This window comes from Macaca nemestrina, chromosome 10, assembly GCF_043159975.1.
Source record: "Macaca nemestrina isolate mMacNem1 chromosome 10, mMacNem.hap1, whole genome shotgun sequence".
Lineage (NCBI taxonomy): Eukaryota > Metazoa > Chordata > Mammalia > Primates > Cercopithecidae > Macaca > Macaca nemestrina.
Window position 1 is genome coordinate 50,973,788 of NC_092134.1, and position 24,926 is coordinate 50,998,713.

General features: G+C 33.6%; 1 protein-coding gene across 5 annotated transcripts in view; it reads right to left on the bottom strand.

Annotated features, from left to right (window-relative positions):
* The window catches only part of LOC105473281 (methyltransferase like 25), a 125,137-nt gene that overhangs the window by 59,542 nt on the left and 40,669 nt on the right, over positions 1–24,926 (bottom strand). For all 5 annotated transcript variants that reach the window (XR_011609012.1, XM_071071355.1, XM_011726994.3 and 2 more), the window contains exons 4-5: positions 13,756–14,355; positions 10,409–10,556 (exon numbers count right to left, since the gene is read on the bottom strand). Coding sequence is in view for 4 of the 5 variants with exons in the window: in XM_071071355.1 (XP_070927456.1) it covers positions 10,409–10,556; positions 13,756–14,355 (748 nt within the window). In the remaining variant the exon portion in view is untranslated. The remainder of the gene's footprint in view (positions 1–10,408; positions 10,557–13,755; positions 14,356–24,926) is intronic.

Sequence of the window (24,926 nt, forward strand, 5' to 3'; positions counted from 1 at the left end):
ATGGAACACCTCAGATAATTTTTATACTAATATTACAGATGATGTTGTAACTTCATACCAATAAAAATTTCACACATTGTGTCAGATGGATGATAATGAAGAAAATTTAGACAACTTTCTGGTAATTTATTTACCCCAGGAAAAAGAAATGAGAACATTACAGCAAAATATTTTTCAAGGTTATTTGCTCTACAGCATCAAAATCTAGATTCATATATAAAATGAGGAGATTGTAATCTAGTTTTTGTAAAACCTGTTTTATATTAATTTGACTGTCAACTCTCTGACAAGAATTTCTGTCAACTTTGCTTTCATATTACTTTATATACAAAGTATAAACTCTTCCACTTTACTACTTCTTTTAAGTGGACATACTCAATTTCTATTTTGGATTTAAACACTTTCTTGGCTTCTTTTACTTACCATGAACACAAGGAGAATTTTTTTATGCTGAATAAATCCAGTCTGCCTGAGCTTCAGAAACCACTTTCTATTAATCACAAAAAATAACGAGGTGCAAATTAAAGAAAGAAATAAGCAAAATATATTAAAGTTCCATTTCTAACTACTTATAGGCAGCAAGAAGATGCCCCATGGCAAAAATAAAATCAGTGCCAGTATTCTAGAAAACATACAGCTGACGGAAGATCATATACAGCTGTCAGAGTGAGGTAATTGTGCACAGAATGCCAAGTACATCTAGAAATCTCTGTATTCATCCCATATTAATTGGCAATAATGTTTCTGAGACATAGGTCCAGCTGAACAGTGAGGAGTAATGTGATATTGTAACAAAAGCTTATAAACAGCTGAATCTACAAGGCTGGTAGTAAAGTCTACTCATCTGCTATATGGTTGCAAAGAACAATACCTATACTAGTCACACCAGAAACTTAATTCAAGCTGAGATAGATCCTGATAGTTCCTCACTGAATTACTGAACAAACTAATACACTATTAATATCAATATAGTTAAGAAAATAAATATATATACATTTGCTATAAATTATTGCTAGTTTTACTTCTTAAAACCCAAACATATAAAACTGGGAGAAACAACATTTATGGCCATTATTATACAGGTATAAATGTAAAAGTAAAATTTTCAAAAATGTCTTATTATCATCCAAATGCTCAGATAATCCAAATGCTCAGACTAGTAGCAGGAAAGTATTTATTTATGCAAATCCAATATAATTAAGAAAAAAAGATACTAAAAATAAATGTCTTGATAAATACAAATAATGTTAAATTTAAATAATATGCATGTTTTGGAAAGCTACATTCAAGTAATAGAATGATATCATTAGAGCCAGAAGGGACAGATCGTCTAATTTAACCCCTCTCTTGCTTCACTAATTTACAGATGATCCACAAAAGCTAACTGATTCATCCAGGTCACAATATTAGAGAGACAGAGGAGAATGCTAGTCAGTCAAAGCATGTTTTCTTCTATGCAGTGTTTCTGCACTCCCTTGGACATCTAGAAATCACTCTCTCTATGCTTGGCATGTAACTTATACATAACTCTAATACAGTACCTATCAAACTATATTACGATTGTCTTATCGGTAAAAAAAAAAAACCCTATTTATTACATTAGATATTACTTTAAAATGTTTCATTTAGATATCCTCGGTATCTAGCAAAGTGGGCAGTGGATGCATACTTAGTTTGCTGAATATCTCCTAAATTTCAGCATATTCTATGTTGAATATTTATTGATATTTATGGCCCAATGTTGTTGTTACTAAATTGGCTCTTATGTTCTCATAATTTCAAAGTCTTCATTTTAGTTTCATGGTTTAAATTAGGAGTTGCTAAAAAAAGATCCATGCCTTAATCTCCGGATTCTTGACAAAATACTAATGATTTATAGGAAGGCCAAAAGAGAGTAATTGAAAAGAATTAATTTAAAATATAATTATTCTGGAGATGTCTCATCAAATACCTTTGTTTCTTCTTTAGGTTTGACCAGTGCTGAATCAGCGCTTTTTTTTTTTAACCATTTATAATTTTATTTCATAAGTTATTCCTTTATTGACTGCTTGCTATATACCCCATTTTATGGCAAATGCTAGGAATGAAAGAAAAACATTAAAGAAACATGTTCCACCTTTGCCCCAAAATGTGGTTCCTCCTTAGCGTTTCCTATCATACACGTCGTTCTGTCACTCACTCAGCTGCTCAAAACAGAGACCTGATAATGATCCTTGATAATCCCTTTTCCTTTATCTCCTTTAAACAATCTTAAATGCTTCTTGAATTTTTCAAATTTACTCTCTTCCTACTACTGGTACCCTTATTTTTGTTCCCACCTTTGTGGTTTCAAATCATGAAATTATTAAAGCTCAAGTTTGCTATGGCACACAAATACCCTCAGGAACTTCAGTGTTTCCATTATCTTTGAGGACTTCAGCACTCTTCTGTATATTGACTGGATATATATTCCCATCATTTCAATGCTTCTAGGAAAAATCAATTGTATTCAGGATTTTTAGTTGAATATAATAGGAGGGTCAGCCAAGATATCTGGCCACATGTATCTTAGGATTTAGTTGGGATTTTCTAAGATTTTAGCTCATATTTAATAGATTTTAATCTGTTGAAATTTCAAGAGCCTGAATTTAAGAAGTAGTTCCCTAAAAGGATTTGAATTTGCTTATGCATGAGATAGACTGAAGACTGCTTTGTCTCAGTCAAGGGTGTGGCTTAGTATGGATATTTCAGGATCAGCTTCCCCATTAGTTGGGGACCATTATTAGTCTTTAGATGTCAATGAGACCAGCATTTATCTCAGAACAACACTATCTATCACTTTATGGCTTATAGTTCCCTCCTTTGGTCTCAACTCCTCTTCCTCCCTCTGCCCATTCTCTCCTTTTAAACATTTTGTTTGTAATTTTTCTTGATCCATAGAGATTTCCCTTACTTTTTGTGGACTCAGCAATGCCTAAAAAAATACATGTTCTAATTTAGCCAGTATCTAGCTGAACTGTAGCAGGAGGAACCCTCAGAAAAATCTCATCTCTTACACTGCTGGAAATGGAAGTCAAATTCATGCTGTTTTGAAAAGAGAAATGATGCTTTATTCCTCAATATCCTCCAAACTTCCAGCATTAAAAGCCCACAGCAGTAAACAGCCTTGTTTAAGAAAATACATATTGTATGAGATAGAAAATATTATCAGATCTTTACTGAAAAGACAGCAATTGTTTGCACTGTTGCAATGATAGGATTAATTCATTGCCATTAACGGGACTAAGACATTAGTCATACATTTCTTTATGATATAATACATGATTTAGTGCTGATATTAACTGGTTAATGTTATGTTAGCAGTTTTAGTATCATATATAGAATATTTGAGAAATCTGGAAATGTAAGATAAGCTTATTTAAACAGTATGTTATATATTCAAACAATGTGCTCAACACGTTTTTCTTCAACCTCTAGAAACCTTTTCAGATGAAGTACCTCTAAATTTAAAGCAAAGGAACAATTTTTAAACCTCAACAACAGTAAAGATAATTATCTACATATGTAGATATGTAGCCTCCTCCCTCACAATTCCTAGAGATGATACAACTTGAGAAACAGTCTATACTAGGATAGGTATCATGCACCTTTGACAAATTTGTTTGATACAGAAATGGCAGCATCAGATTAAAAGACACCATTAAAAGATGATTTGTGACCTGCTACTGTGTTTTTTTTGTTTTTGTTTTTTTTAAAGTAAATGGAGGAATCTATGGGAGAATCACCTCATTAACCCATATCATATTAAGGCTGGGGGTAAACATGAAGCTAAGCCTGCAGGCTTTCGAGGGTTACACTACTGATATTTGACTGTGCAAATGTGGAGTGCACTAACAATACTAGAAGACGCCCTGGTACTAGGCTGGGAGGAGGCAGGGAAGGAGCAGATCAGTCACAGATTTGTGCCCTGGAAAGGGTTGCTCCCAGTAGCAACTGATGATTCCTTAACAAAATCATAGTTCAGTTAGCAAAGAAGAAAAAATGCGTAGATCTGAATTGGTAACTAGTAGTGCTTCCTCTGTTTGTATCTTTATCAGGAAAACAACCAAGTTATCTTGATATTTACCCAAAAAAGTTCTCTCTACAACTTCTAGAAGAAGAACTAATGTAAACACTTCAAATTAATTATTATAATAATCAATATTCAAAATACTGAAACATTAGTCAAGCTTGACTAAACAGATACTCTATAAAGGACTGCAATAAAAATGTTTCTGGTATTTCTTATTCTCCTAGGGACGACTGGCTTATAATGTAAAAATATTTAAAAGTAGTTTTAAAACATATGGTATAAATTCAGTATTCACAATGGCTCATACAGCTTTGTGGTATTTTTGAAAACTGACATTCATGACAAACTACCTCTATGGTCTACCACATTGTATTGGGTAAACACACTCATGGAAAACACATATTGTTTACATAGTAAATATCATCATAAAAAGTAGCAATGTACATACCAGAATTTTCTACTGTATTATATTAGACTATTAATAACTCAAATTTACATCCCAAAGGGCAACACTGCCCCAATTCAAACTTAAAAACAGCTGTGCAAATAAAGTGAGGGTGAAGGTGTGTAAAATATTAAAAGAAGGACACATGACATATTTAACCATTCAGAGATGTAACTCCATGGAATCCAGTGCTTGATATATTACAGGAAATATGCTAACTTTGTGCACATAAACCCCTTTCTCTGTAAGTCAGATATTTTAGCATAATGATCAAACTATATAGTGATAGATTTGTATTTTAGTATGGAATAGTAGGACTCCATAGTATATATTGTATAAACAAAATAAGGCTATGTCCGTATTCCATCTATCAAAACAGTATTTGCTAAATAGCCCAGAACAAACTCTGTCATTGTCTGCCTTCATACACACACACACACACACACACACAGTCACATCTGTTCATTGATAAAGGTAAGCTATCAAAAATCTAGGGATACCCATAATAATTATCCCAAACATACTTTGCTTGTTCTAGATTTTTCTCCTTGAATTTGTCTAGCTTCTAACCACTTAACTTCATTCCCTATTTATGACCCAGTTTCCTGCCCTCTTGCATCTGTGTTTGTTTTCCCCAGGTTTTTACTCTGAGCTCTATACTTCAAGGATTTTGTTTTGGTCTAGTTACTTCAGCTCTCTGCATTTTGGACTTTGATACACACTCCTAGGCCCTTTTGAATTTAACCTGTCATATGAATTTGCAAACTGGCACTTGACTAGGACCCATCTAAGTCTCTGCACAGAAGAACAATAACTATACATAATATTGAACATATATCTGTAAGTCATCCTGTAGAATTCTTCATGTCTTCTTATATAATCATAATACATACCTTGTTTTCAACCATGCTGTTCATCAGAATTACCTATAGAACTTCTTAATCATAGTTATATTCAAGTCCTATGCCTAGAGATTATTATTCAGATGTTAAGAGGCAGGCCTAGGCATCTATACACTAAAAGTGTCAAATTCGACTCAGCAAGGCAGCTAGAATTGAGAAATACTGTTATAAAAATTTCATGGGATGGTTCACATCTTCTCTGTTTTACTACAGTAAAGATACAGTGAGAAAAATGGAGATGGAGTGTTGGAAAGAGAAAAGGGAGTATGTTACCTTTGCCATCTGGTTTTTGAGATGAGAAAGTGTTTCAGTCCAGGGCTAGGCAAAACTGTAATATAAACCAAGTTTACTTTCATTATTCCTATCACTTTTTTTTCCACATTTTTCTCTTATCTCTTGGCTTTCCAACTGTTTTCTTGACCTCCAAAGTATTTGAGGGTACTCACGTTGCATACATCCCCACCCATTTCATCATATCACTCAGTCCTGTTTCCTCCTGCTTATTCTTTGCTTTCCCGACAAGCAAAACTCCCAATCATCTATTCATTCAAGTATGCATCAGGAAATTAAGTAACATTAAGATATGACTATTAGCTTTCCCTACTGAAGCCTAGCATTGTTTGCCTTATCAGATCAATGATTCTTGATGGGTAAGATATTTTTGACAGGAAGGCCTTTCCAGTTTACTATCCCTATAGAGTGGGAAATTCAGAGTTTAAAGCTGCTGGTCACAGTTCTCACAAACCTTTCCAACACTTTTTCTTATTTAAATCCTGTGGCCTAAATGTCCTGCAAACCCACAGTGAACAACAGCAACTTCAGAAGAGAAGACAAAACTGCCTTTACCCAGGCAGGATACAAGACTAATGCTTGAGAATCTGTTACCTGAGAGGCTTCCATTTCTAGTGTGCAAAAATGTGGAGGTATTCTCTTCAACTAATTTTCTTAGAAAACTCAAAGATGATTTTATGAATGACCAAGTACTAAAGAAAGAAACTAAGAGATCAAGAAGAGATTTTGGGAAAATAGATTAGGGAGTAATCTTAAATGTGAAAGGAGGTCAATAAAAATCATGCCTTTTTACTGACTGAAATGGACATTAGGATTATTATTATAATTGCTTCTATGAAAGACATGAACAAGAATAAGACGTGGGAAAGACAATTACAATGAGAAAGAGTGACTATGAAGTCAAAGAGGAAAAAAAACTTGATTTTAAACATCTATCACTGCATGCCTTTGTTTATTCTGCCTGCAATACCCTTCTTACTTCCTTGTCTGATTAACTTCTACTGAATCTTTCAAGACACAGTGGGTGTCACTACACGGGAACATACCCTCAACCCCTCACAGACAGAGTTACATGCTACTCTGCTGTAAGATAACAGATGTAATACAGTAGTTGTCTTATGGCAGCTATTATACTATTTTGAAACTAATGTTTGATGATAAAGAAAATAAAGATGAACACTAGTGCCATATTTTACATTCTCTAAACTCTACATTGAACTGCTCAACAGTTCACTAAATTTTGGTTTATTAAAAGAAGAATACCACTGCCTTAAGCAAGTATTAACTATTTAGTACTGAATAAATAAAATACAATATATTAAATACCTTGCAAAATGAAAAAGACTAAAGCAACATTCTCTGTGCTGATATAGAAAGACTATCAAAAATACATTATGTGAAAAGAGGTGATGAACAGTTTATACATTTGCTTGCCCACAATATATAAGAATATAGAATGTGTATATGTAATTTTTTTTCTTTTCTGGAAAGATACATAAAAAAACAATATAGGTATGGGGACTTACTTTGTATTTTCTTTTCCTATGTAATTTGGAATTTTCTATTCTAAATGGTTTTTACAAAAAAAGAATGTTTTTTAAAAATTACTAATAAGGATTATCTGGTTGCTAGGATTGAGGGCTTTTTAAAGAAATTATTTAAGGGTGAAGATGATGTCTCATTTTTGTATCTCTACCCCTAAGCACAGAGTGGAACACAGTTGGCAATGATGATATTGAACTGAACTCTGCTTGTCATCTATTTTTCCTATCTCTTTCCATAACTATTGACTTTTTATGAGCCTCTCCCCCATTTCCCATTATTTTACATAAAGTACCAAGTACAGTGCCTTGAAAAATAGTAGTTGCTCAATAAATGTTTGTTCAGTGCAATCACATACTCTCTGAGGTGTGTAAAACTCAGCTGCCAAGGCAGGAAAGCAGTGATTTTTTTTTCTATTCCTAGTTACTTGATTTTAACACACATTACACAAACATTCATCTATTCAATCATGTTTGAGTGAATGTGCTTAGTACTGAAGATACAAAAGTGAATGGAATCTGTGCCTCTCAAGACTAATCAATCTACCAATTTTTTATTTGCAGGAAAGAAATGGCAATGACAATATGTGGATACACAATCTTGCTTCTGTCTTCCTTTAGGTTTTTCAAAGCCCTCTCTAACATGCCCTATTCAAATTCATTTTAGTTAGAATACATGACCAATGAATATTTGCTAACAGTTTAAAGCAACAATCTATTAGAAAAAGTACTGGAAAAACGATTTAAAATGGATGAGCAAGGAGTAACTAAATTTCTTTTTTCAATCCTGGCAAGTAACTTCTGCTACTTTTTTTAAGTACGAGATTGAAGAATCAAACATTAGATAAAAAAGGCACTAATGACACCTTCTGGTTACCAAAAAATAATCAAAGTCACCTAAATCTGAATCTATTTACGTATTTTACAAAAAGCAGACAAAAGAGAGATAAAATTGCTCACAATCCACGGCAACACAACAAATTTTAATTTAAATATGTTAGGAAAGACACTCTCCTAAACCAGCGGAATGAGCTCCGGGGATCACTCCGGAGAAAGAGTAAGGTGCAACTGTGCAGAAAAGAGTGTGTGAGAGAGTAGAGTATGCTGCCAAAAAAGACAGGATCCATCTTTGGTGGGAAAATCCTGAGACTTCACAGTACAGAGCGATGGCTGCTAAGGTCCAGACCAGAGATGAGAGTCTTAAAAAAGTACTGTGTGAAGAGCAGAGGGAGGCCCCTTGGAATGGGAAGGCATCCTTGGGGGCAATGATGATGAAGTGAAAGAAGGAAGCAGGCAACTGAAATTAAAGATCTTAAAATGTAGGGTAAGGATAGTGACTCTAATTTTCTTTTTTTTTTTTTTTTTTTTTTCTTTTTGAGATGGAGTTTTGCTCTTGTTGCCCAGGCTGTAGTGCAATGGCTCCATCTCGGCTCACTGCAACCTCTGCCTCCTGGGTTAAAGAGATTCTCCTGCCTCAGCCTCCAGGGTAGCTGTGATTACAGGCACCCACCACCACAGCCAGCTAATGTTTTTGTATTTTTAGTAGAAATGGAGTTTCACCATGTTGGCCAGGCCGGTCTTGAACTCCTGACCTCAAGTGGTCTGCCTGCCTCGGCCTCCCAAATTGCTGGGATTAGTGTCTCTAAATTTAATGACACACCAAGTGTCTACACCTGTCCCCAAATTGAGCCATTTGTTAATTGAATTTCATTGTACCTACAGAACAGGAAACTCTTGAACTAACAACCAAATAATAAACCCCAAAAGTAAGCACTTACCTACATAAATCTTACCCTATTGCCAATTAAGGAAAATATTATACATGTAATATTTAAAAAGCTGTAGAACTGTGATTGCATTAAAGTATTTTTTCATTTATTTCAGAAAAGATACATAAAAATTCTATAACATAATGTAAATACATAGGCATATAGTTTAGTAGGAATAGTTTTCTTTTTTTTCTATTTTTAAGTTTATTTTTTACCCTAATTTTTGGTCTTGAAAATTAGAAAAAAATGAGTTGGTAATAATAGCCTGACAATCATATACTCTCCATCTAAATTAAACTAGTGCTAAATTTTTGCCAATTTGCTTTCTTTCATTCTATCTCTATATATTCATAATTTCACTATTTCATACTTTTCCTAAAATAAAAATTTCAAAACACTGACATAAAATAATTATAATTTGATTAACTCTATTTCATAAAAATTTTTGCCAATTCTAAACATGGCTTCTGTTTCACCTTGTCACATTTCAATAAAATTAAACAATTACAATGTTTACCTCCTGGGCATGACTAAATAAGAAATAATTAAAATACATTAATCTGGGTTTTAAAACGAAGAAAAGATCAACCAATACCATCTTAATGCGCACAAAAGTTGGTAACCTAAAAATTCCCCATCTAAAACTCTTAGCTAGGACACAGATAAAGATACAAACTAACATAAAAACAAACTGCTAATATTAGTATACTAAATAGCCATCTAATCTGAACCAGCAGTTTTGAAATCATACCTTACAAAATCTTATGGAAAGATTTAACATGCAAAATGGAGCAAACAGAGGTATTTCAGGAGCTGCTCTGAATGAATACATGGGGTGCTTCAAATCTTGCAAACCTACTCCATACTTTGCTCATCAGGTACCTTCTAAGTACAAGTAGCATAGTTTGACTACTATTATTTTAATGCAATCACACAGTTTTACAGTTTTCTAAAATTTTGGTATGCTGACTCTTCAAAACAGAGTAAAGAACTTTTTCTTTTTTAAATATCAGTATTCCTTCAGAAATGAAAAAGGCTTTGGAAACAAAAGCAAACTTTGAAATTCAATATTCATAACAAAATAACTCAGTTTTACTATCTCAGTAAATGTATACTTCACAAATATTTTGAAACAGAAGTTCTCTAAAATATGTATCACAAAAAATTTTCAAATATTTTCAAAGGCTTCAGCACTCATTAAGCCCATTTTATGACCAGATAAACTATAACAAATATACAGGTGGTGATGCATTAAATTTCAATAACACTGTAACACTAAAAGTGCAAGAAAGTCAGATGTTATCTTAAATGCTGATCTAAATCACGGTAATGATGAAAAAATGGGGAGAAATAGAAAACAGTCATTATGCTCAAATGAATACAAATTGTGATACATAGGGAACTTGTACCTTTATGCTGGTTTTCAAATTCTTCAGATAAGAGGTGGTAGCAACAACCCACACTGCAAACTCCCTTGATTTCAGACTTGGAGGTAAATATTCTCAAAGTATTTGGAGCCAGATCACCGCAAGTGTGTAGACCTACCATCAAACAATCCTTTAAAAACACAAGAAGAAAAATAAAATTTGGTAATTGAAAAGAGGGTTGTTTAAAATATTTATTTATTTTATTTTTACATATGGGATCTTGCAATGTTGCCCAGGCTGCACTGTGGTGGCTATTCACAGGCATGAATATCACGTGCTACTGACTCAAATTACTGGCCTCAAATGATCCTCCTGCTTCAGCCTCCCAAGTAGCTGGGACTACAAGCACATTGTACTGCCCCCAGCATGAGGTGAAGATTTTAAATGTCCATTAAAATATGTAAATGTGTTAATAATTATCAAATTCTACCTAGAAAGTATTCCATGTTTTTATTTTCATAACTAATTATTTCTTTACAGGCAAAATAACTATGATCTCTTTTCACAACTTTTTTTTTTCAGTGATTTTGCTTATTTACCTGTTTATATTTTCTCTCATTTTACAACTAATATTTGTTTAACAACTAGACAAAGCAAAAATTGGACTAATCAAATGTAACATGTATTACTAGACCAAATCTGTGCTTTGTTATATATTTACGTCACACTTTGACCATCATATTAATTTTCTAAATTAATTTCACTTCTCAGATTGCCCATCAAAACCTTATAAAATATTGTTATAAAAAATGAAGAACTGTTGTAAACTTGGTATTTCTACTTTAACAACAAAAAGCTTAGTTTATGTACCGCATCAAGTATGACAATATAAAATTTAATTTAAAAATTTTTTTCCAAATTTTATAACATATATTGTATTTAAAATTATCCTATGAAATATTTATTCTAATTATCCAAAGCCTAATTTAAATGTATACACAAACATACACAATGGGTACAAATGTATACATGCACAGAATCTTGTTCAATATAACAATCATTTTGAGGTTGAATTTACTAATAATACCTTTCTGCCTTTGACAAGACTCATAAAAATTTAGTTAAAGTAGTACTAAAAAGATACTTGTACAGAAAAAAAATTTTATACAGAAAACCTGCACCCTATTAGAATCACATACTTATACCATTTGGAACTAAAAAATTTCTAATATTAACCTCTCAGTTTTCCAGATGACACTCTTAAACCCTGATAATGTAAAGGTCATGTTTTAGTGTAAATCTGTGAATACAGATATATTAATTTCTAGTTTTTTTAAATTAAAGCATCATGTCTCTCAAAGTGTTCTCTAAAGTTATTACTCATCAGCTAATTTTAGTTGGTACTTTACAATACCAACTAAAATTTATTTTAAAGCTGTAAATTAATTAAAGATACATGTGTTTACTTAAGGGATGTTAAAGAAAGAGTTATTAATGAACTAATTACATAAGCTGTAGTACAGTCATTAAGAGCACAGTCTTGGGAAACAGTCTGTTTAAATTCAAGTTCTATCACAGTGTGATTTGGAAAGCATTCAGTTTCCTCAACTGTAAGATGGAGATAATAACAGTTCTTCATCTCAATGGGTTCTTTCAAAACTTAAGTAAACTAATCCCTGTAAATGACTTAGTACACTACTATATAATAAAATTCAGAAAACATTGTCCATTTTTATCATTACAATTTACTTTAAATTACAAATTCAAAATAACATAAGCATTAATTTGTGTCTCAAGTACATTTTTATAACTATCGTCAGCATATAATTGTTTCACTAAAATTTTTAAAAATTATTTCACTGAAATGTTATTTTAGCCTATGTCCTAGACATAAAAGAGAGCTGTAATCAAACTTACTAAAGAAAACAATTATGCCTGTAAGTCGTTTTGAGCTGATAGAACACTCAGTTTCTTCAGGCAATATCCATTTCAAAGCAAAGTTTTTAGAAGATTATACAGCTACTCTGCTTTTCTTGATGATTAGTTTAGATAGGTTTTATTTAGAGATTATGATGTCATCAGTAAAATTAATTCAGACAAGAAAGATTTATCACTAATTAAGGGTAGAGTAACAAAGCTACAAATTTCTCTCTTTAAGCTTAATTTAGCTCTCACTAAAGAAAATACAAGAACATTTAACCTCATTCTTTATTGTATTTATCATACAGGATTAGTTAACATTAGCAAGTAGCAGCTAGGAGACAAAAATATGCAATCACCGTATTATCCTACCAGTAAAATATTTAAGTATTGTGAGAGGGTGAGGAGAATAGAGGGTGGTAGTTAATTATGTTATTAAATTGTGATTTGCTACAGGATCCAAGAACATTCTTCCTGTATATCTTATTTTAGATGGTTCTTACAAGAGTTTGTATATAGTTTTCATTATATATTTTCAGAAAGATTTTGAGAAAATTAGAAGGTGACAAAATGTACTAGAAATTGACATTTTTTAAGTTAAACCAAAGTAATTGGGATTGTTTAACCCTAAGAGAAAGCCTAAAATAGCTTAATTACTAATTTCATGTATAAGAAAAAGAATTAATGAAGGTACACTAGATTTCCTTAAATCCAAAAATATCTGGGAAAAAGAAAAATTTCCCATTTAAAAAACAGTAAAACAATGGTCAGCTATCAAACAAGGATTTAAATTCATAAAGAACTCTAGTATCTTTTAGTTACACATTTCTTTGGGGAAAAATTTCTATAAAAAAAAAAATTACAAGGGTAATACTACTCCAAAAGCTACCTTTTTTTTTTTTTTTCTTTTTTGAGACAATGAGTTAGGCCAAACGATTTCTAGAATCTCCTCTATAATACTGTTTTAACATGCAACATTGCCTTTGTTTAAGATCTGCTGTCTTTCAATTACACAAATTGACATACTCGTAATTTAGAAAAAGTTCAAGCTTTGAAGAACACTTGGAAGCTACTGTTGCTCAAGGAAATTCCATATTGGCAAGTGCAACATTGAACATTACTTTGTTCTAGATGCCCCTTTACTTCAAATTTAAGTTAAAATTTAATTACTTGTTTAGAATTTTAACAATTCCTAAATGGCACAATGAGAACTTAGTTTACTTACTAGTTTTGGGCTAGGACTTCTATTTGATTTAAGAGGTTCGAAATGAGTGGAGGATACTCTATTCTGAATAGGCTCATGGCAGATTTTGATGGGTGTGGGAATAACGAAAGCCTACTTATGCTTTTATTTTCTTGGTCTGTTAGATTAATGTGATCAAGTAAGATATGTATGTTAAGTAAGCTACTATTAAAATTGAATACAATGTTTTTGTACATCAAATTAAATAATTCAAAAGTAAAGTCACCTCCAAATCTTTAATAATGTCATGGAGTTCTGAATCAGCAGTGATAAAAGAGGTTAAAGGTGAATATACATTTGATTCACTTGACTTTGATGTCATTTTTCTTCTCTCTTTATTGGCTTCAGATGTTTCTCTGTTGGGTATTTGCTGTGAAGAAGTAGGCTCTACGGCATTAATAGGCAAAAGGTTTATAAGAGAAAAGGAATTTTCAAAACACAAATTTTCTTCTTGATGTGGTTGAGAATGAAGGGTTTGCATTTGGTTTCTGATATTAGAAATTACAGAGCCAGAAAAATCAGGCGAAATATCTGAGGTAGACATCTTTTCTTGATTTGTAAGACTGCTGTTAAACGCTTCCTCAATATCAGCTTTATTTTTAACTTCTTTTTGCACTTTCCTTTCTTTTGCCATTTTTAATGCTAGTCCATTGACATCTAATCTTGACTGAGCATGACAGAGTTTCCAGTGTTTCTTCAGTTTTCTGTTTCTCTCCTCAGCTCCATGAGTATTAGTATTTGAGGAATCAATTCCATAAACTTTAAAGCCATACTTCAAGGACAAAAAGGAGCTTAGATAGCCTTTACCGGAACCCAAGTCAATCACCTAAAGTTAGAAAAAAAGAATAAATTAAAGAATTTTAGGCAAACGGTAATAGAAATGATTTTAGATTTTTTAAACAAATGAGTTATGTAACTTAAATATTACTTTAAATTTTATTTGTTTTATTCCTATGAAAAACCAACCACTCATCATTTTTATTCAACATTTTACTGGAGGTTATAGCTAGTATAATAAGTCAAGGAAAAGAAGCAAAAGAAATAAATAATATAAGGGAAAAAATAAAACTGTCTTTTTTTATACATAGATGACATAATCATGTCTGCAGAATATCTTAAAGAATATACAAAAAGCTAACAGAATAGTAAGTGAATTTAGCAATGTGTCAGGGAACAAAGTCAACAGAATTAACAATGAATCATCAGAACATATATAATATTGTAGCAAAAAACAATTAGGAGTCAAGCTTGGTGGCTCAAACCTATAATCCCAGCACTTAGGGAGGCTGAAGAAGGAGGACTGCTTGAGGCCAAGCATTTGAGACTGCCCTGGCCAATATAGCAAGATCCTGTCTCTATAAAAAAAATAATAAAAACTAGGAAGTAAAATTTTAAAACAATTAAAATAGTATAAAAATAGAATATATAGGAAAAAATTTAACAAAGGATGTACGAAACCTATACACTGAAAACTATAAAACATTGCATAAAAATCTAAAAAATTGATATAAAGAGATATACCATGTTCATGAAATGGGAGACTCAGTACTAAGATGGCAATTTTTTCTTCACATTTCAACACAATCCTGATTAAAATCCTAGCTAAGCTTTGTAAAGAAATTGATAAGTAGATACTATAATTTATAAAGTAAGGCAAAAATGCCTAGAATAATGAAAATAATTTTGAAAAAGAATAAGGTTGAAGAATTTTACTAATTCAAAAATATAAAACTAAATCAGTGTAGTATAGCTACAGCTGGTATAAAATTAGACACACAAATCAATGGAAAAATGGAAAGAAACAGCTGATATACAAATAGAAATATAAATCAATGAGAAAAACACAGTACAGAAATAGATCCACACTTATATGATCAACTGATTTTTGACAAAGTACCCAAGATAATTTAATGAAGAAGATAGGTTTTCCAACAAATGGTGCTGGTATAACTGGATGTTGATATAAAAAAAAGAAACAAAATTTGCCTGCTATAAACCAAACACAAAAGCTAATTAAAGGTAGATCACAGATCTAAATATAATTGAAAAAAATGTCATCTTATGGAATAAAGCATGAGAAAAATTGTGACATTTGGATAGGCAAACATTTATTACGTAGGACATAAAAATCAGGAATAACAGAGGAATTTTAAAAATGGACTTTATTAATATGAAAACTTCTATTCAAAAAGATAAAAATGAAAAGAAATACTTGTAAAACCTTCATCTGAGAAAGGACATATCTAGAATAAAGAACTCTTACAACTCAGTAAGAAGACAAGCAACCCAGTTAGAAAACAGGCAAAATATTCAAACGTACACGTCACAAAACAAGATATACACATTGCCAATGTGAAAAGATGACTAATATCACTAGAGAAATACAAACAACCACCACAGTGAGATACACGCAGATGTAAAATGGTATGGCCACTTTCGAAAATATTGAGTTTACCATAAAGTTAAATACACACTTTACATATGACCCATCCATCTCACTCCGATTTATCCAAGAGAAATGAAAACATGTCCACACAAAGGCTTATATGTGAATATTCAGAGAAGTCTTACTCACAGAAGGAAAAAAACAGAAACAACTCAAATGTCCATCAACTGGTAAATAAAAAAAAAATAGCATATCTGGACTATAGCATATGGCATACTACTCAGCAATAAAATGGAACAAGGCATTAATACACAAAAAGATATCAATAGCTCTCAAATGCTATGTGCTGAGTGGAAGAACTGAAATGAAAAGTCTACATACTATGATTCCATTTGTACAATGTTCTAGAAAAGTCAAGATTAAAAGTAGATCAGTGATTCTCTGAGAATGAAAGAAAAAATATCCTACAAAAGCACACAAGAAAAGTTTTTAGGAGGATAGGAATATTCTTAATTATGCTAGTGGTTACATTAACTGTTACAATTACCAAAATTTATCAAAGCTAGAGTTGGTGAATATCTAAATTACAAATTCAATAAAACAAAAATAAGAATAAAAAGTTACAAACATTATTATTGCCATGCCACTTCATAAAATAAATGGAGAATTATAGAAATACTACCATAACAAATCATTACCTACTCTTATACATATCTTTAATTCCTAAAGTCAATGAAATCCTGACATAAGTACAAGTCACTTAAGGAAACATTCCTATACTTACAGTAATGCATATCCTTAATTAAATCCTCAAAATGTTTCAAGGTCTTACAATGAGACCAGTTCATAGGAAAAATTCTAGTAAATAATGTCTCATAAATACAAAATAAACTTAGTAATAATTCCCTATACTTCCATTTTATGTTATTATTCTAGGATAGGTATTGCAGGGAAACATAGAAGAATTATATACAGTCATGCATCACTTAATGATGGGAATATGTTCTGAGAAATATATTAAAAAATTCTGTTGTTGTGCAAACATCTTTGAGTGTACTTATGCAAACCTACATGGTACAGCCTACTATACAACTAGCCTAAAAACCTGTATAGCATACTACTGTACTGAATACATAACAAAATAAGTACTTGTGTATCTAAGCATATAAAAGGTACAATAAAAATACAATATTATATGTTATGGCACTACCATCTTATATGTGGTCTGTTGTTGACTGAAATGTCCTTATGCAGCATACAACTGCAAATTCTTGACTTTGAGAAACTACAGTCTAACTGCAGATACCATATCATACTCTTGCAAGGGATATATAGTAGAAACTCTATTATTTAATTAGTTTTGTCTTCAAACTATCTGATCAGAATAGGAAAATCCCCACCATCCTCATCTCCTGCCCCTTCCCCACAACAGACTTCCCTGCTAGATCATATGCCATACATCATAGGTTTGAAGACAGAGTAGTCTCTAGTCTAGTATCTGGTGGGAGGGATCTTCTGAATCTCCCAACATTGTTTAGGAGACTTTCCCATAAAAACATTGTTACAGGTAGTGGTTAAATCTTGTAATAACATTGGTATGGTACTATACTTTAGATAGAAAAGATACATTTTGGTGACAGACCTAGAGATCTAACTACCATTCCAACTAATGACTCTCAAATTTGTAACTCTAGTTTGGAATTCTTCCATTAACTGATACTCATATATCTAACAGCAAACCTAACATTTTCATTTCAATAGATGCTTAATAAGCAACTAAAATTTAATATGCTTGAAACTGAGCTTTTGATATTCTTTTTAAACCTGCCCCTCCTAAAATTTCCTCCATCACAGTAAGTGATATCTACATACCTCCAGGTAGAGAACAGGACTCCTGTCTCTCATAAGCTACATCTGAACTGTGAGCAAATTCATGATCTCATCACTTACCAGAGCTACTTCATACCAACTCCACCCTGAGTCTGATGAACTGCAATGGCTTTCTCAGTGATCTCTCTGCTCTCACCTTTCCCCTATCACTGCATTTTCAACAGAGAAAAACAAAGTCCAATCATATCACTACTCTTAGCAAATCCCTCATTGCTTCTTTGGCTTTATCTCATACTCTTAACTCCTATGGTTGCTGAGTCTTTTTGCTTCAACTCTGGAAGCTCCTGCTCGGATAGGAGCTAATTTTGCAAAGTAACCAGCTTGAATGTCCACAAAGACTTTGGTAAAGAAAAGAGGCAAATATAGTGGAAATATGTGTTTCGTAATACAACTCAACAGAGTAGAAAGAATGATTCAGTGGCTACAATGGCTTCCAATCTCATTCAGGATAAAAAACCCAAATTATCACAATGACTTCCAAGACACTGCAACTTAATGTCCTGTCCTCTTCCACCACAACCTCAGCTCCTACTACTTTCTGCTTGTTCAATCCGACTTCCTGGATGTTTCAGAAACAAAGTAGGCATGTTCAGGGCCACTGAACCTGTTGTTCCCTCTCTAAGAAAAGTTATTCCTCTAGATCATCTAATGGATAGCTTACCTACTGAAGAATTTATTACCGTCACAATAAGGTCTTACTTGTCCTTCCCCTCTGTATCAAAAACTTTATCCCTAGATAAGCTCCTCCCTTTTGTTTTAAGTTTTCTTCTTTAAAATGTATCAACATACACATTAAAATACACTTATAACCATTTTATTGTCAATCTCTCCTAATTAGAACATAAATGCCACCAGGGCAAAAGTATTTCTTGTTTGTTTTATTCACTGATGCACCCTCAGTATAGAAAATAATGCCTGGAACATGGTTAAGAGCTAAGAAATATTTGCTAAATGAATGAATGCATGCAAGCATGAATGAGTGAACATGTTTTAGAAATAAAAATTAAGAAGCTTTGGTAATGTGAATGAGAGAGACAAAGGTGTTCAGCATGTAGACAGCAATATGGTTGAGATAAAAATGATATTTTTTCTTGTTTAATTTTCTGTGGTCACCAATAAGGTTATGTATTTCAGAATCTGGGTTTCTACTTACCTCATGAAATTTGTATTTACTAAATCTACATTTTAAAAATAATAATAGTTGGGGACTTCAACACTTCTGTTCAGTATTGGACAGATCATCCAGACAGAAAGTCAGCAAAGAAACAGCAGACATAATCTGCATTATGGACCAAATGGATGTAACAGACATTTGCAGAACATTTTACTCAACAGCTGCATGCTGTTCTTCTCAGCACATAGACCATTCCCAAAGATAGACCATATGTTAAGACACAAAATAGGTCTCAAAAATTGAAATTATATCAAATATCAATAACAACAGAAACTTTGAAGAGCATAAAAACACATGGAAATGAAACAACATGCCCCTGAATGACCGATGTGTCAATGAAGAAGTTACAATACAAATTTTTAAATGTATTAAAACTAATAAAAATGGAAACACAACATACCAAAACCCATGGGATACAGCAAAAGTACTAATAAGAGAGAAGTTGACAGCATTAAATGCATGTAAAGTAGAAAATGTTCAAATAAACATCCTAACAATATATCTTAAAAAAAAACTAGAAAAGCAAGAGCAAACCAAACCTAAAATTAACAGAGGAATAGAAATAAAGAAACCCACATCTAGCATCATACTGATTAGAGAAAAAGTGAAAGCCTTTCCACCAAGATCTGGAACAGGACAAGAACGCCCACATTCACCATTTCTAATCAACATAGTATGGGAGGTCCTAGCCAGAGCAATTAGGCAAGAGAAATATATAAAGGGCATCCAAATTTGAAAGGAAAAAGTCAAATGATCTTTGTTTTCAGACGATATTATCTTATACCTAGAAAAACTGAAAGACTCCTTCAAAAAACTATTAGAACTGATAAAGAAATTCAGTAAAGTTGTAGGAGACAAAAATCAATAACAAAAACTAGTAGAATTTCTATATGACAACAGAGAACAATCTGAGATGGAAAACAGGAAAGTAATCTCATTTACAATATCTACAAAATAATATCCCTAGGAATAAATGCCACCAAAGAAGTTAAAGATCTCAACAGTGAAAATTACAAAACACTGATGAAATAAATTGATGAGGACACTACAAAAGGGAAAGATATTTCATATTCATATATTAGAAGAATCAATATTGTTAAAATGTGCATACTACCCAAAGAAATCTAGAGATTCAATGCAATTCCTATTATAACATCAATGACATTCTGCGCAGAAATAGAAAAAAAAAAAAGTCCTAAAATTTATGTGGAACCACAAGAGACCCAGAACAGCCAAAGCAATCTTGAGCAAAAAGAACAAAGCTGGAGGCATCACACTACTTAACTTCTAATTATATTACAAAGCTATACTAACCACAACAGTATGACACTGGCATAAAAACACACACATAGACCAATAAAACATTAGAGAACCCAGAATTAAATCCATGCATTTACAGCCAACTCATTTTCAACAAAGGTGCTAAGAAGATATACTAGGGCAAGCACAGTCTCTTCAATAAATGGTAAAACTGGATATCCATAAGCAGAAGAATGAAACTAGACCCCTATCTTTCACCATATACAAAAATCAAATCAAAATGGATTAAAGACTTAAATCTAAGACCTGAATCTATGAAACTACTAGAAGAAAACATTGGGGAAACACTTTAGGACATCGGTCTAGGCAAAGATTTCTTTAGTAGGACCTCGAAAGTACAGGCAACCACAGCAAAAATGGGCAATGGACACAAATGGGATCACATCAAGCTGAGAACCTTCTGCACAGCAAAGTAAATAATCAGAGTGAAGAGATATACATACACTGGGAGAAGACATGTGCAAACTACCCACTCGACAAGGGATCAAAAACCAGAATACATAAGGGACACAAACAACTCAATGGAATAAAAGCAAAATCTGTTTTAAAAATGGCCAAAAGATCTGAATAGACATTTTTCAAATGAAGACATACAAATGGCCAATAGGTATATGAAAAAATGTTCAACATCACTAAGCATCAGAGAAATGCAAATAAAAACTATAAGGAGATATCATCTCATCCCAGTTACAATGGCTATTATCAAAAAGCGTTAAGATAGGTGTTGGCAAGAATGTAGAGAAAGGATAACTCATATACTGTTGGTGGGAATGTAAATTAGTACAGTCATTATGGAAAACAGTATAGAGGTTCTTCAAAAAACTAAAAATAGAACTACCATATGATCTAGCAATTCCACTACTGGGTATATATCCAAAAAAAAAAAAAAAAGGAAATCAGTATATTGAAGAGATAACTGCATGTACATGTTTACTGTAGCCATATTCATAATGGCCAAAATATGGAAACAACCTAAGTGCCCATCAATGAATTTATGGATAAAGAAAATGTGGTATATATGCATGATGAAATGTTATATATGTTTTATTTGGGAGGTTAAAGGAACACTGGCAATAAAGTAGAAGAGAGAATAAACAAAAGCAGCCCAATAAAATATGTGCTATTAAGCAAGACACCACATTAAGCCAACCTGGGTTTAATACTACTCAGAAATTCTGAGACTGAAGTGTAGAATACATACCATCCCTCAGAATCATCCCACCTGAAATGCTGCATCAATTACCGCTTCAGAGCTGCTCACTGGGAGGAATTAATTCCCAGACCTTGTATGCAGGCAGTGCTTGCTTCACAGTTACAGAAAACACACAGGGAAGAAATGCAGACACTGCCAGGTAGAAATCAATCTGGCATACCATGAAACAAAAGGCCTGAAAGTACTTAGATCAGGCACCCTACAGCATCTGCTATGTCCATAAACCCAACATCCATCTTAATACCTAGAATATTAATATTTCTACTGCATATAACTATGTTTTCCTTCCATATTCTGTCTCCCTGCTTCTCCAACCAGAGGCAACAATTATCAAATTATTGTTTATAATTTTCTTAATAGTTTTTGCATATAATTTTTGTATTAAACATACCATTGTTTCACTTAATAACTACTTAAAAATGGTACCATAAAATGTGTAATCTTCTGTAACTTGCTTTTTCCTATTCAGTTTTATGTTTCTAATATTCATCCATATATGTACTGCAGTAGTTTAAGCTTTACTGATGTATTATGTTCCAATATGTAAATATACCAGTTTATCCAATCTGCTGTGGATAAGCATTTGGTTTATTACTAGTTTTCTGCTTTTAGGAACATTCCTATACGATATATAACTCCTGATGCTTGTGTAGAAAGTTTTTCTAGGCGGAGGTATATACCTAAAGTCGAACTGATGAGTCATAGGGTATATGATTGTTCAAGTTTACAAAATAGTGTCAAACTGTTTTTGAAAGTGGTTATGCCAATATACACTCTAGCATAGAGTGTGTAAGAATGCCCTCGGCAGTTGGACGGTTCAGAGATGGATGAATAGGAACAGCTCCAGTATACAGCTCCCAGCATGAGCAATGCAGAAGACGGGAGATTTCTGCATTTCCAACTGAGGTACCAGGTCATAAGGACTGGTTGGATAGTGGGTGCAGCCCAGGAACTGTGAGCTGAAGCAGGGCGGGGCATTGTCTCACCCAGGAAGCACAAGGGGTCAGGGAATTCCCTTTCCTAGCCAAGGTAAGCCATGACAAAGGTACCTGTAAAACTGGGACACTCCCACCCTAATACTGCGCTTTTCCAACAATCTTAGCAAACTGCACAACAGAAGATTATATTCTGCGCCTGGTTCAGCAGGTCCCACGCCCATGGAGCCTTGCTCACTGCTAGCACAGCAGTCCCAGATCCAACTGCAAGGCAGCAGCCAGGCTGGAGAAGGGGCATCCGCCATTGCTGAGGCTTGACTAGGTAAACAAAGTCGGGGGGGAAGCTCCAACTGGGTGGAGCCCTCCATAGCCCAATGAGGCCTGCCTGCCTCTGTAGACTCCACCTCTGGAGGCAGGGCATAGCTGAAAACAGGCAACAGAAACTTCTGCAGACTTAAATGTCCCAGTCTAACAGCTTTGAAGAGAGCAGTGGTTCTCCCAGTACAGAGTTTGAGATCTGAGAAGGGACAGATTGCCTCCTCAGGTGGGTCCCTGACCCCTGAATAGCCTAACTGGGAGACACCTCCCATTAGGGGCCGACTGACATCTCATACAGCCAGGTGGCCCTCTGACACGAAGCTTCCAGAGGAAGGATCAGGCAGCAACATTTCCTGTTCTGCAAAAATCCCCAACAAAATACTGGCAAACAGATTCCAACAGTACATCAAAAAGTTTATCCACCATGATCAAGTTGGTTTCATCCCTGGGATGCAAGGCTGCTTCCACATACTCAAATCAATAAACACAATACATTACATAAACAGAACCAAAGACAAAAGCCACATGATTATCTCAATAGATGCAGAAAAGGCCTTCAACAAAATTCAACAGCCCTTCATGCTAAAAACTCTCAATAAACTAGGTATTGATGGGACATATCTCAAAATAATAAGAGCTATTTATGACAAACCCACAGCCAGTATCATACTGAATGGGCAAAAACTGGAAGCATTCCCTTTGAAAACTGGCACAACACAGGGATGCCCTCTCTCACCACTCCTATTCAACATAGTGTTGGAAGTTCTGGCCAGGGAAATCAGGCAGGAGAAAGAAATAAAGGGTATTCAGTTAGGAAAAGAGGAATTCAAATTGTCCCTGTTTGCAGATGACATGATTGTACATTTAGAAAACCCCATCATCTCAGCTCAAAATCTCCTTAAGCTGATAAGCAACTTCAGCAAAGTCTCAGGATACAAAATCAATGTGCAAAATTCACAAGCATTCCTATACATCAATAACAGACAAACCCAGAGCCAAATAATGAGTGAACTCCCATTCACAATTGCTTCAAAGAGAATAAAATACCTAGGAATCCAACTTACAAGGGATGTGAAGGACCTCTTCAAGGAGAACTACAAACCACTGTTCAATGAAAAAAAAGAGGACACAAACAAATGGAAGAACATTCCATGCTCATGGATAGGAAGAATCAGTATCATGAAAATGGCCATACTGCCCAAGGTAAATTATAGATTCAATGCCATCCCTATCAAGCTACCAATGACTTTCTTTACAGAATTGGAAAAAAACTACTTTAAAGTTAATATGGAGCCAAAAAAGGACCCACATTGTCAAGACAATACTAAGCCAAAACAACAAAGCTGGAGGAATCATGCTACATGACTTCAAACTATACTACAAGGCTACAATAACCAAAACAGCATGGTACTGGTACCAAAACAAAGATACTGACCAATGGAACAGAACAGAGCCCTCAGAAATACCATACATCTACAACCATCTGATCTTTGACAAACCCGACAAAAACAAGAAATGGGGAACGGATTCCCTATTTAATAAATGGTGCTGGGAAAACTGGCTAGCCATATGCAGAAAGCTGAAACTGCATCCTTTCCTTACACCTTATACGAAAATTAATTCACAATGGATTAAAGACTTGAATGTTAGACCTAATACCATAAAAATCCTAGAAGAAAACCTAGGCAATACCATTTAGGACATAGGCATGGGCAAGGACTTCATCACTAAAACACCAAAAGCAATGGCAACAAAAGCCAAAATAGACAAATGGGATCTAATTAAACTAAAGAGCACAGCACAGGAAACTACCTGTGTTTCCTGCACAGCAAAGGAAACTACCATCAGAGTGAACAGGCAACCTACAGAATGGGAGAAAAGTTTTGCAATCTACCCATCTGACAAAGGGCTAATATCCAGAATCTACAAAGAGCTTAAACAAATTGACAAGAAAAATCAAACAACTCCATCAAAAACTGGGCAAAGGATGTGAACACTTCTCAAAAGAAGACATTTATGCATCTAATAGACACATGAAAAAATGCTCATCATCACTCGCCATCAGAGAAAGGCAAATCAAAACCACAATGAGATACCATCTCATACCAGTTAGAATGGCGATCATTAAAAAGTCAGGAAACAACAAGTACTGGAGAGGATG